Source organism: Erpetoichthys calabaricus, chromosome 3 (assembly GCF_900747795.2).
Source record: "Erpetoichthys calabaricus chromosome 3, fErpCal1.3, whole genome shotgun sequence".
NCBI lineage: Eukaryota > Metazoa > Chordata > Cladistia > Polypteriformes > Polypteridae > Erpetoichthys > Erpetoichthys calabaricus.
In genome coordinates this window covers 4,266,849-4,281,511 of record NC_041396.2, presented here as the reverse complement: position 1 = coordinate 4,281,511, position 14,663 = coordinate 4,266,849, and the positions used below count along the sequence as shown (strand labels likewise).

Below are 14,663 nucleotides of genomic sequence, written 5' to 3'. Positions count from 1 at the left end.
TGATTGCAGTTATTGCTGCTAAGGGTGGCCCAACCAGTTATTAGGTTCAGGGGGCAATTACTTTTTCACACAGGGCCATGTAGGTTTGGATTTTTTTTTCTCCCTAAATAATAAAAACCACCATTTGCAAACTGCATTTTGTGTTTACTTGTGTTATATTTGACTAATGGTTAAATGTGTTTGATGATCAGAAACATTTTGTGTGACAAACATGCAAAAGAATAAGAAATCAGGAAGGGGGCAAATAGTTTTTCACACCACTGTATATATATATATATATATATATATATATATATATATATATATATATATATATATATATATGTAATCTTTATATATAATATGCTGCCGTGGCTGTCCGTTTGTCTGTCCAGGATTTTAAATCACCTATAGCTCACAAACCCATTGACCTGAAATTTGGTACACATACTGTATATTACATGACATCTACTAACCACTTTCGGGGTAATGACTGACCTCCAAGGTTATTGTACAATCAATCTCGGCAGCAGCCAGCAGGGCAGCCATGTGGCGCATGCCTACAGGCGCCTTTCCCATTCCCTACCACCTTCGTCTTCCCCTGTGTCTTCATATCTTAATTCAATCTTGAGGCAGATTGAAGACTTAAGTGCCAGCTAAAGTGAAAAACTAAGGAAGATGTACTAAGTAATTGCAACACAAACACTGACTTAATCAGTTTTAATGCGAAGAGAAGAAGCGGGCCGCCAGGGTGGAGAACAGAAGAGCAGCTCAGGAAGCAGCAAGCACATCAACCTCTGAGCAAACGAATGGTAAAAGTACAGAGGGAGTTTATGAAAACTAGGAATGCTCAAGTCAAGTCTATTCACTGCATGTTATCATTATAGCAGTGCACCATTACAGCATCACTGTATCTTGCAAGGTCAGTCAGTCAGTCATTCTCCAACCCGCTATATCCTAACACAGGGTCACGGGGTCTGCTGGAGTCAATCCCAGCCAGCACAGAGCACAAGCCAGGAAACAAACTCTGGGCAGGGCGCCAGCCCACCGCAGATGTTGCAAGGTGCTGAAAAATATTGTAAAATATGCAAATTACTGTTGGTTTGTATATTACAAAATATTTTCCAGAAATATAAAAATATATTTCTTAATTTAGTTAAAAATAGTAGGAATTGCATACTGTAAGATACATTGTAGAAAACTATTGCAATATGTTTTTTATACTGTAAATGCTATTTATAATATACTGTACAATATATTTTAGAGGGGCAGCCCGGTGGCGCAGTGGGTAGCACTGCTGCCTCACAATTAGGAGACCCAGGTTCGCTTCCCAGTCCTCCCTGCATGGAGTTTGCCTGTTCTCCTCGTGTCTGCGTGGGTTTCCTCCGGGCGCTCTGGTTTCCTCCCACAGTCCAAAAACATGCAGGTTAGGTTGATTGGCAATCCTAAATTGTTCATAGTGTGTGCTTGGTGTGTGGTTGTGTGTGTGTGTGTGTGTACGCCCTGTGGTGGGCTGGCGCCCTGCCTGGGGTTTATTTCCTGCCTTGCGCCCTGTGTTGGTTAGGATTGGCTCCAGCATATGTTGTGAATTTCCCCTTGGGATTAATAAAGTATCGATCTATCTATCTATCTATATAGTGCCTTTCACATCTATCTATCTATCCATCTATCTATCTATCTATATAGTGCCTTTCACATCTATCTATCTATCTATCTGTCTATCTATATAGTGCCTTTCACATCTATCTATCTATCTATCTATCTATCTATCTATCTATCTATCTATCTATCTATCTATCTATATAGTGCCTTTCACATCTATCTATCTATCTATCTGTCTATCTATATAGTGCCTTTCACATCTATCTATCTATCTATCTATCTATCTATCTATATAGTGCCTTTCACATCTATCTATCTATCTATCTATATAGTGCCTTTCACATCTATCTATCTATCTATCTATCTATCTATCTATCTATCTATCTATCTATCTATCTATATAGCGAAATGGATGGATGGATATATTTTAGAGTTTATATTTCAAGATATTTGACATTTTTTATATTGCAATAATTTAAAGCTGTATTAACCTGCCATTGAAAATATTATCCAACAAATATTTCCTAGTTTCTGATACTGAGACACATTCTACACCAAGTTGTACTGTGATTCAGCTCAAAAAAATGAACCAATTATTAACAGAGTACAAGTAAATTGGAAGCCTATGTTGATAGGAATTATTGTGTTAGAAGCAACCGATCATTTCCCTGTATTGTTGGGCCTCTGTTTTTAGGATGTATTATGTATTATAGGAGTGTCCAAAAAGGTTGCAACCTGATTAATCCAATACAACAGAAATCTAAAAGGTATTCCAGAGCAACCATTCACTATTTGAGGTGTGGATTAAAACAAATAACAAAACAAATCTATTGCTCGTTAAAATTCTTTCTGCTTCATTTGTTTGTGGATCGAACTTTTGCTTACATCCTGGACATTTTTTCGTACTATTTGTTTTGGCCTTGATGCTTGGTTTGCTTTGATCTCCCTGTTTTGACCAGTTTTCATTTCAAACCTTCTCCTGGTCACTCCAAATCTCATCTGCCCTGGCAAAGCATCCGACTTGAACAACTTTTAGTGAGATACAGGGAGTTGAAAATACATTTGAATCACTGGGAAGAGGTTTCACATTTTTCCAGGTAATCAGATAAGCCGTGAATGATCTGCTGTGGGTGTTGAAAAACAGTATATTGATTTTTATTTATTTTTTTGGATTTGATAAACTTTTTTATTCCCAGAGGGGAAACTGTCTTTTTGCAGGACACCTGTGGGTCAGAGTCCAGGGCCAGCTATTGTATAGCACCCATGGAGCAATTTTCAGGCTAAGGGCTTCGCTCAATGGTTCAGTGGAATAGGAACCTTTCTGGCAGTAATGGGATCTGAACTCGAAGCCTTCCAAACACTAGCACACAGCCTTAGCCATAAAGTCATGTCTTATATGCAGCATATTTGGAAATGTGTTTGTTACAATATATTAAGGGAAATATATGTTTTCTTATATTTCAGACATAATCTTTAAAATATATATTTGAACTTCCATGAGAACCACTGACACATGGAATAAGCTACCAAGTAGTGTGGTAGACAGTAGGACTTTAAGAACCTTTAAAACTCGACTTGATGTTATTTTAGAAGGATTAAGTGGATAGGCTGAATGGCCTGTTCTTGTCAGGATTGTTTTAATTTTCTAATGTTCTAATTTTACATATCTGTGATGTTATATTGAAATATTTCTCTTTGTATTTTATGTGTATTTTGTAATATATTTCAATTTTATAAAGGTAAGACATCAACTTCCATCATCCTCATTCTGTGGTCATCACCAAGCCCTAAAACGTTATAGATCTAACCTCAGAGGAAACATAAAGGCTTTTTACTGGATCATTGTTAGGGGTGTCCTGTTATATAACACCATAACCATATTTTTCAAATGATTGTACTGCATGTAAAGACAGCAGAAAGAAAGCACTTACAAGTGAAGACAGTCAAACTCGGAAAGGTTAATGAGAGTGACAGTACACAAGATCGAAGGATTCCATTGTGGGAAAAACTATAATATGGTTGAGACTGAGGAACATGTAAAACTAACGTGAAATGTCTAAACAAGAATCATGCAAACAAATTCAGAAATGAATGCACACATTATGGAGACCCTCTGCTCTCACCTGAGGTCGGACAGTGTGTCCATTTGTTATCATACTGGGTGTTGAGAGAACACCAGGGTCGTCCTACATTCCAATTAGCGGTGGTACAGAAGTTGTACTCTTTATTTTGGTAAGTAAAAGGAAAGGCACAAGATGGGACAGCAGCACCTGTCAAGAGACATGGAAAGATAATGTTAAGCACAGAATTAATCCATCGGAATAGCTATCTGCTTTTTGATTAAATAAGGATATAAATTACAAAACCAGAAAGGCCATTGTGTTTCTAATCCTCATGTATGTCCATTTTCTGCTACTTTGATTTAACTGGCTAGAACTTCACTCAATATTCATGTCCCACCCCTCAAAATAAAGGTCAGACATTATTCTTTCTGAATATGTTGTACACACACAGTATTATACAGCAGAATTCAGTAATTTATGTAATTGTTTTCCAAAAAATGCACTTTGAATCTTATAGTTATGTTCATAGGTGTTGAAATAAACTTCCAAACACTACAAAAGTGTCAATGAATATGTGAGGAACACCCAGGGAAATAAAATTATGAAATACCTACAAGTAATAGTTCTAGTTTTATTATTTTGAAACAGTAGCAAAAACAGGATTCTTTTTCTCTGCTTGTTCTGATTTCAAATAAGTTTCCAAAGGAACCCCTGCCCTGTGTAACATTTTAAAGGGCAGATCTTACACTACCAGAATATACAGAGTTGGTAAAAAAAAGTATACCATTTATCCAAAATTATGGCACCAATAGTTGTAAGATGCAAAAACATCTTTACAATAAATAAATACAATTCTGAAATATAGTAAGTGGGAAACATAGAGAGTGGAACTTTACATCTTGCCTGAAGAAGGGGCTGGAGTTGCCTCAAAAGCTTGCATATTGTAATCTTTTTAGTTAGCCAATAAAACATGTCATTTTGCTTGACTTCTCACTACATTCATAATGGCTAACCTAGTACTTAAGAAAGACAGAGAAAGAACTAAATAATGGAAAGAATAGGAAGATCGAGCTAGCGTAGTGGAAGGGAAGAAGGGCGGTTGGTGGCCTGCAAGGGAGCGAGAGGAATGGTGCTCCAAGGGTGGGTTGTTCCCAACGAATAACATGGAGGAACTGATGATGAAGAATCACAAGAACCTACAATTTTCACATCATCATCTTGATCACTGTCATTAGCATCAAAATATTCATCTGGCAAAAAAATCAAGTTGTTTCAAAACATCAGCAACTTTATATATTTCTCACAATGGCAGCACTATGGTAGGTAACTGAGACATGGCAGCGGATATCCCTAGCATGCTGGTTGCGTCTACATCGGACATTTAGTGAATAGCCATAGAATTGTTTTTTTTGGTTTGTTTTTTTTTTTTTTATAGCAAACGCTTGCAGAAAAGAGTGTTATAAATAGACAAGTGCACAGTTATGTTGTTGCGTCCCCACAATTAGATTTTGGAGCACTTGGGATCAATTTGATGAGATAGCCAGTCCTGGACAAAAACAGTCATTTGAAATCGATGCCACTTGTAGATGAATTTCCTTACAGTGGAATGATTAATTTCAAATTATTTGGTGATTTTTGAAACCCCTTGTTAGACTCCTAGGCATCCACATCCTTCTTTCTGAGGGCCTTATAGAGCACTTTTGATCTTGGCTTGATGACACCAAACATATCAATAGGAAAGAGAACACCAGATCCTTGAAATTTGTTGTTTGAATAAGAGAGGATCCCCTTAATACTCCATAAGGAGGTTCTAATCATTTGCATATATGTCTGGAATACCCATTTGTAATTTTCTGGATTTGAGGTGGTGATAAATGCAGGGGTGGGCTATTGCCATTTAATAAATCTGAATTTTTTTGCACTTAGATAATGAGTGTATAGATCATGTAATTTTGATGTGTCATTTGTTCACATACTGCGGTGGGTTGGCACCCTGCCCAGGATTGGTTCCTGCCTTGTGCCCTGTGTTGGCTGGGATTGGCTCCGGCAGACCCCCGTGACCCTGTGTTCGGATACAGCGGGTTGGTAAATAGATGGATGGATGGATTTGTTCACATATACCACCTTTATCTGTTGGTACTGTCTGCATGAAGATCTGATGTTTGCCAGTTAAAATATGTTGAAAAAGTCAACCATTTCCATTGGGGTTCTTCCAATATCTCATGACTGTAAGTCAGACCTTTCTTCTGTGTTGTGAACACAAAACATGGTAAAGGGGAAACATAAGGAACGAGCTCAGATTAGAACTTGAGTTTTACTGTCCAACACCGCCAGACAATAGTGAAACCCCTACTGTCAAACACCTTCTCAGCTCTCTGAGCTCAGAGTTCAGCTCCTTACCTGGACAGGTGCTCCACTGAGTGTCTTTATCATAGTTGCTTGTTGCTGCACACCACAGGCCCTCAAAGGTTTCGTTAATGCAAGATGTGTATGTTTGTCCTTGATAGATAAAGGGGAAAACACAGGGGGCTCCGTTGGCATTTCCACCAACTGCTGGAAGACCTGTGTGTAAAATTAAAAATAAATTGATCAATTAAATTAAATAAAAGTAATACATCACAAACAAATATGTGTACAAATGAAAATATCCATACATTAATCCATTTTCAAATACACTTCCAATTTGGGGTCACAGGATGCTTAAGCCAATGAATAAATAAAATGAAATACAGTAATCCCTCGCTATATGGCGCTTCGCCTTTCGCGGCTTCACTCCATCACGGATTTTATATGTAAGCATATTTAAATATATATCGCAGATTTTTTGCTGGTTCGCGGATTTCTGCGGACAATGGGTCTTTTAATTTCTGGTACATGCTTCCTCAGTTGGTTTGCCCAGTTGATTTCATACAAGGGACGCTATTGGCAGATGGCTGAGAAGCTACCCGGCTTACGTTTCTGTCTCTCTTGCACTGACTTTCTCTGATCCTGACGTAGGGGAATTGAGCAGGGGGGCTGTTCGCACACCTAGACAATACGGACGCTCGTCTAAAAATGCTGAAAGATTATCTTCACGGTTGCTATCTTTTGTGCAGCTGCTTCCTGAAACGACATGCTGCACGGTGCTTTGCATACTTAAAAGCTCGAAGGGCACATATTGATTTTTGATTGAAAAACAAACTCTCTCTCTCTCTCTCTCTCTCTCTCTCTCTCTTCCTGCTCCTGACGGAGGGGGTGTGAGCTGCCGCCTTCAACAGCTTTGTGCCGCGGTGCTTCGCATACTTAAAAGCCAAAAAGCCCTATTGATTTGTTTGCTTTTTTTCTCTATCTCTCTGACATCTGCTCCTGACTTGAAGAGGAAGATATGTTTGCATTCTTTTAATTGTGAGATGGAACTGTCATCTCTGTCTTGTTATGGAGCACAGTTTAAACTTTTGAAAAAGAGACAAATGTTTGTTTGCAGTGTTTGAATAACGTTCCTGTCTCTCTACAACCTCCTGTGTTTCTGCGCAAATCTGTGACCCAAGCATGACAATATAAAAATAACCATATAAACATATGGTTTCTACTTCGCAGATTTTCTTATTTCGCGGGTGGCTCTGGAACGCAACCCCCGCGATGGAGGAGGGATTACTGTACCCACAAAAGCTTCTATATTAGGCCAACCTGCCCCTCCTATGGATTATAACTGACTTTTATGTAATGAAAACCTGTCATCTCCATGCAATGTTAAAAGCCAAATTTACACCTAAGGACAAATAAAGTTCTATCTATCTATTATATAGTCTCTTTCATATACATCTATCTGTCATTCTATCTCCATGTTGTGCTGAAAGCCTTCTATTGATTTTGACCCCAATGCATCCCATAAAAAGTACAAACACTGCATATTTCTAACATGTGTGCAGAGTTATGAACTGAGAGTCGTGAAACACTAAAGTCCTAACCCTAAACACTTTCAGAATCTCACTGGAGCAGATTTACCATGAAACCCTGGCTAGATATAAAGGTAAACGCGGGATCTTTACAATAAATAAATAAATAAAAAGGCTCTATTACAATGAAGCTTCAAAGAGCACAAACAGGCAATTTACCAGTAAAGGAAGTCCTACTTGAACAAAATTCCAATACAGTAATCCAAGGCAAGGTCAAAAAACAGAGGACATAATTACAAGACACAGTAGAATCACAAGAAACGCTCACCAGTCCCCAGCTCATTCAAGATGAACCACCATGAGCTGTGGGAAACCCTTGCCTTTACATTGCCAAGGACAAACCCTGGTGGTGATGGGCAGGTGGTCCCACCTCTTATGGAACCAGTCAAAAGAAATGAGGCACATAACAAAGTCTTAGAGAAGAAATCAAAAACAGTACATAATGCAAATAATCAACAAAATAGTATTAACATAAATTAAAAAATCACAAAAATGAACAAGATGGATATAATACAAGGAAATGAACCCCAGCCAGGGGAGGGACCCTGGCTGAAATGTAACATGCAAGGTAAGTTGTGCTGCCAAGACAAACAAAATGATCACATAATTCAGAAAATTATAGGCTTACTCTTGTAAAAGTATTTGTAAATACTTTTGAGCATGCAGCTTTTTATAGTTGAAAATTTGACAATAAGTTTGCATACACTGTGTTCACAGATTAAAATTCTCAAAAAAAAAATTCATGTGGCCATAAAGAGTAGTCGAATGACCTACTGGCATTAGAGCAGTAAGCCCACTTCTGGTCCTCATCGTAATTACTGGTCACTGCACACCACTTCTTGTCTCTGTCCTCGTTTGTGCAGGTAAAGTACCACTTTCCTTTGTAGACGAAGGGGAAGACACACTCGGGACCTGCTCTCCCATTCACTGCCTTAATGCCTGCATTGAGGACAAAAACAAAAAAGAATAGTTTGATAGTAGGCATGCGCGCAACAAGGGAGGAATCATAAAGCATACGGGTATGGACAGCATGGCATGAAAACCTGGAAAAACCAATATATTGATAAGCTATAAAAATTTGGACTGTAAATTTACAGTAAATTACTGGCTACTAATTATATTACTTTTACGGTACTTGACCGTATCATATTTGTGTATATTACAACAAAAATACTTTGCAGTGCCTACACAGAAAACTGGCCCACAAAAAATTAATTTGATGTAGCACTACGCTACTGTCGATTTACAGTAGTTTCCTGATTTTTTTACATGTTAACTGTAATAGTACATCAAATTAGTAGCCAGTAATTTACTACAAAAACAATTTTAGTTAAAAGACTAGGTAACAACAAGAAACAGTTAAATGACTTACAATTGAGGTACCAATCACATTGCCATCAGACGTACAGATCATCACTTTTATTCACTGATACAATGTCAATGTTTAGTAAAACTGTTTCATGTTATCAGATAAAAAAGGATTGGCTGTGTTTATGATGCTGGGTATGTAACAGGTTCACCAGTTTATCCAAAAAAAACCACCATAAATCATCTTCCATATAATAATAATTGCTTACATTTACATAGCACTTTTCTCACTACTCAAAGTGCTTTTCATAGTGGATCTGCTCTTACCACCACAAGATCCATCACAACCTGGCCTGTTGATTCCTCTCTGCAGCTGCAGGACTGCTTGAACAGGACTAACTGGGACATTTTTGAAAATCCAGACCTGGAACTCTACACCGACAGTGTATTGTGTTACATCAAAACCTGCATTGACACTGTCACAGTGGAGAAACGTATCCATGTCTATCCAGAAGCCCTGAATGTCAAGAGAGGTTCAACGGATGCTAAAGGAAAGGAACACTGCCTTTATATAGATAGATAGATAGATAGATAGATAGATAGATAGATAGATAGATAGATAGATAGATAGATAGATAGATAGATACTTTATTAATCCCAAGGGGAAAGCAATTTTTAAAGTAATAAATTTATCTCTACAGCACAACACGGTCCAACCTGAAGAGAGGCATCAGAAAGGCTAAGAGGGACTACAGGAGAAGGATTGAAGAGCACCTGGACAGTAGTAACAGCAGGCAGGTTTGACTGGGAGTCCAGCACTTTACCAACTACAGGAACAGCCATGGAGCTGCCTCAATGGCAGTGGAGATTAACCACTTTTTTGTTCACTTTGAGGTGGAACTACCAGAGGCAGCTGTCACACATGCAGCAGCAGCTCACAACAACATCACCCCCTGCCTTAGGGTGGAGGAACACGAGGTGAGACGCTCATTCCAGGCTGTCAATCCTAGGAAGGCAGCAGGTCCCGATGGTGTCCCTGGACGTGTGTTGAGAAACTGTGCAGAGCAGCTGGCTGGGGTCTTCACAAAGATCTTTAACCTGTTACTGTCCCAGGCTTCAGTTCCTCCCTGTCTGAAATCCTCCATCTTACTCCCTTTACCAAAACAATCACCCATAACCTGCCTGAATGACTATCGGCCAGTAGCACTCAGTGTTGATGAAGTGTTTTGAGAGACTGGTCCGGAGTCATATAATGTCACCTTTGATGCACACCAATTTGCTTACAGGGCTAACAGGTCTACTGAGGACGCTGTTACTGCTGCTCTCCATGCTACCCTGTCCCATCTGGAGCACCAGGGGAGCTATGCACATCTCCACTTTATTGATTTTAGCTCTGCTTTTAACACCATCCTCCCTCACAGATTGGTGTGCAAGCTGTTAGCCCTGGGACTCCCGTATTCCACCTGTCTATGGATTAAAGACTTCCTGACAGACCGCACACAAAGGGTTAGGGTGGGCCCTCACATCTCCTCGGCCATCAGCATCAGCACCGGCTCTCCTCAGGGCTGTGTACTGAACCCCCTGCTCTTCACACTGTACAAACATGACTGTGCCCCCACCCACCACAGCAACACCATCATCAAATTTGCAGACGACACCACTTTGGTGGGGCACATCTCTGGGGAGGATGAATCCACCTACAGGGATGAAGTGGAGTGGCTGACAACATGGTGCACTGACAACAACCTGCTCCTGAACACAAGTAAGACCAAAGAGCTTGTTGTGGACTTCAGGAAAAAGAAAACGGACATCAAACCACTCTACATTGAAGGGGACTGTGTGAAGATGGTGTCAAACTTCCGCCTCCTGGGAGTCCACATCATGGACCTGGGGTGTGAAAACAGCTGAGCTGGCGAAGAAGGCTCAGCAGAGGCTTTATTCCCTGGGAGTCCTCAGGACAAATAACATCCCCCAAAAACTGCTGTTGTCCTTCTATCGCTGCTGTATTGAGAGTATCCTGTGCTACTGCCTCTGTGTTGGGTTTTCCAGCTGCACAAAAGTGCAGAGGAACACACTTCAGTGTATCGTAAAGATGGCCCAGCAGATCATCAGCTGCTCTTTACCCTCTCTGGATGAACTGCACAGCTCTCACTGCCTCAGGAAAGCAGAAAATATCTTAAAAGACTTCTCACACCTCCTCACACCCTGCTAATGACATCAAGCAAAAGATAGAGGAGCATCAAAACAAAGACTAACAGACTGAATAACAGTTTCTAGGTCACTGAATGCCACCTCATCACCTCCAATGTAGCAGGACATCTTGTGCAATAGTGTTTCATGTGAAATTAAGGTCTTATGTTGAATGTTTGTGTTCTACCTCATTTCTTCTTATTCTTTTTTATCTTTTTGTAATTATATTTATTTATATTTTGACACTGCAGGGACTGCACCTAATTTCATTGTATTTGTTACAATGACAATAAAGATATTCTGATTCTGATTCTGACTAGATCACCACTAACGTATAGCATCCACCTGGATGAGGCAACTGCAGCCATTCTTGTGCCAGTATGCTAACCACGCATTAGCTGTTAGGTGGTGAAGGGGTGAGGGATAGTTAGTCAGTTAGATACAGTGGATGATTAGGGGTCCAGAATGACCAAGCTTGTGGTGGGCAAATTGGTCAGGACATTGGGATACAACCTACTTTTTATGAAGGATGCCCAGAGACCTTTTATGACCACAGAGAGACAGCACCTTGATATTATGTTTCATCCGAAAGACAACACCATATTTACAGCACAGTGTCCCCATTGCTGCACTGGGGCATTGGGATCCACTTTCAGACAGGGTAAGCGCTCCCAGCAGGCCTCACCTACACCTCTTCCAGCAGCAACCCAAGCTTTGGTCCGCATTGCCGGCAGTAAGTCGAACCCGTTTCCAGTGAGAGTTGGACTCCGCCAGGGCTGCCCTTTGTCACCGATTCTGTTCATAACTTTTACGGACAGAATTTCTAGGCACAGCCAGGGTGTTGAGGGGGTCCGGTTTGGTGGACTCAGGATTGGGTCACTGCTTTTTGCAGATGATGTTGTCATGTTTGCTTCATCAGGCCGTGATCTTCAGCTCTCTCTGGATCGGTTCGCAGCTGAGTGTGAAGCGGCTGGGATGGGAATCAGAACCTCCAAATCCGAGACCATGGTCCTCAGCCGGAAAAGGGTGGAGTGCCCTCTCAGGGTTGGGAGCGAGATCCTGCCTCAAGTGGAGGAGTTTCTATCATCTCGAGATCTTGTTCACGAGTGAGGGAAGAATGGAGCGTGAGATCGACAGGCGGATCGGTGCGACGTCCGCAGTGATGCGGGCTCTGCATCGGTCTGTTGTGGTGAAAAAGGAGCTGAGCCGTAAGGCGAAGCTCTCAATTTACCAGTCGATCTATGTTCTTACCCTCACCTATGGTCATGAGCTATGGGTAGTGACCTAAAGAACGAGACTGCGAAAACAAGCGGCTGAAATGAGTTTCCTCCGCAGGGTGTCTGGGCTTTCCCTTAAAGATAGGGTGAGAAGCTCAGTAATCCGGGAGGGGCTCAGAGTAGAGCCGCTGCTCCTCCGCATCGAGAGGAGTCAGATGAGGTGGCTCGGGCATCTGATCAGGATGCCTCCTGGACGCCTCCCTGGTGAGGTGTTCCAGGCACGTCCAACCAGGAGGAGGCCCCGGGGAAGACCCAGTACACGCTGGAAGGACTATGTCTCCTGGCTGGCCTGGGAACACCTCGGGATTCTCCCGGAAGAGCTAGAAGAATTGGCCGGGGAGAGGGAAGTCTGGGTATCTCTGCTCAAGCTGCTGCCCCCGCGACCTGACCTCGGATAAGCAGAAGAGGATGGATGGATGGATGGATGGTTATTGATGGTTCTTTACTGTACATAATATAAAAATATACTCTTTGTCTTGCGGTTTACTCCTCATATATCCAGCCCCATATCTGAGCATACGAGAAAGTCTAGGGGAGACCATTCCTGATTTTTAGATATCTGCTTTGTGGTGACAGGGTTTACATTGAGGAGAACCCAGAGTGACAGAAGACAAACCAGAAAATGTGGCAGTGCTACGATCTTTACATTTTTGTTTCTCACAGTGTAAAGGTACAGTGAGGCTGTACCTGTACTTTTCTGTGTCATTGTGATTTTAGAGCAATACAATAATTATTCACAAAAACAGTCTTGTGCGGTAAAACAATTAATTGATGCTGACACATAAATAACTGCTTGAATGTAAGTTTATGTTGATTTAATGAAGTAAAATCATTGTTTTGGCCATTTATTGTATTACAAATTTTGACTTTTGATGCTCACTATTAGTCATAGCTGCTGCCCTAACAATTATGATGCTAGCGGTTACGTTTTTTTTCTTCCATTTCACAATTAAACTTCCTCCTTTCAATAATTTCGTGTTCCAAGTTTGTTTCTTTTGTTTTCCGTTTTGCAAAGCAGTCTGGCATCTCCATGTTTGCTTCTCTCTCAGTCCTTCACATTGCTTCCCTGTTGTTGTTTCCCTTCAGTCTCAGCTTTTAAATACCAGCTGAAGATTCACAACTTCAGTTGAGCACACCCTGACTAGAGCTGCTGATTAGCTGTGCATACTGCATCTTTGTGGTTGGTCATTAGTACTAAAACATAAGTAATATGATATTTATAATCTGTTACTAACCACTTGCCTGCTCTCTTTCTCGGTATTCTCATGTGGCACTTGGTGCCACAGCCCTACTTCCAAGTTATTTGCCTGCCTATGGAAAAGTCATCTCAGATAAAGGAGCACTGAAATCATCAGGTAGAAGGGTCCTTTCATCAGATTGGCTGGCCCAGCACTGACTCAGTTGTGGAATGGCCAGTAGGGCTTGTTGGTTGAGGTTTTCAGGACTCTGAACAAATCTGAATCCTATTATGTGATATCATCTATCCTTTCATTCTGTTTTATAGCTTGTACTATTATTATTGTACTATTGTTTTATATTCCCGAGGTGGCCATCAAGCTCTGTGAAGAAAATTACTTGTGTTCTGTTTTGTGTGTTGTATTTACCCCATTTTCTGACACTCATTGCGTACCCAACCTACTTGGAAAGGAATCTCTCGCTCTCTCTCTGAATTGACTTTCCCAAGATTTCTTCTGTTCTTGTTTTTTTCTTTACAAAGGTTTATTTGGAGATTTTTTTCTTTTCTTTTTAGGGAGTCAAGGCTGGGGGGAGGGGGGGGGGGGCTGTCAAAAAAACAGGGCCTGTTATGGCCCATTATGGCACTCCTTGTGTGATTGTGGGCTCTACAAAAAATACATTGTTGTAGTTATTCTGTCTGGGCTCCATCTCTGCTAAGTTCATTTTAGCCTCTCACTGGAAATCTCCTGACTCACTGTCTGTAAACTTCTGGAAATTTTGTTTCTTTACTCTAATCCTACTTGAACTTTCAGTAGTACAGATCAATGGTGTGGAAAATTAATTTTAGGGTAACATAGCCTTTCATCTTAAAGAAATAGCATCAAGGGTTGATAAATGTCAGAAACCTTTGCAGGCCTATCAGGAAACCAGATAAAGGTGAAGTAAACAGCAAATTGTACTGAAAGATGACTAAGAAATCAGCAGATGTCCTGTAAACAACAGAATGAACAGTTGTGATATGCACAGAAATTTCAAGGATGGTGGCTGAACTCAAGGGAAAAACGAAGAACTACAATATTATATAATAAACTTTTATTTTATACTAGTTGTGTAAGCCCGTGCTGTAAAAAGCC

At 40.6% G+C, this 14,663-nt stretch overlaps 1 protein-coding gene across 1 annotated transcript in view; it reads right to left on the bottom strand.

Moving 5' to 3' along the window:
• Positions 1-14,663, bottom strand: part of LOC114644336 (uncharacterized) — a 101,201-nt gene that overhangs the window by 59,152 nt on the left and 27,386 nt on the right. The window contains exons 4-6 of the mRNA XM_028792475.2: positions 8,354-8,518; positions 6,045-6,206; positions 3,705-3,851 (exon numbers count right to left, since the gene is read on the bottom strand). Of these exons, the coding sequence (XP_028648308.1) occupies positions 3,705-3,851; positions 6,045-6,206; positions 8,354-8,518 (474 nt within the window). The remainder of the gene's footprint in view (positions 1-3,704; positions 3,852-6,044; positions 6,207-8,353; positions 8,519-14,663) is intronic.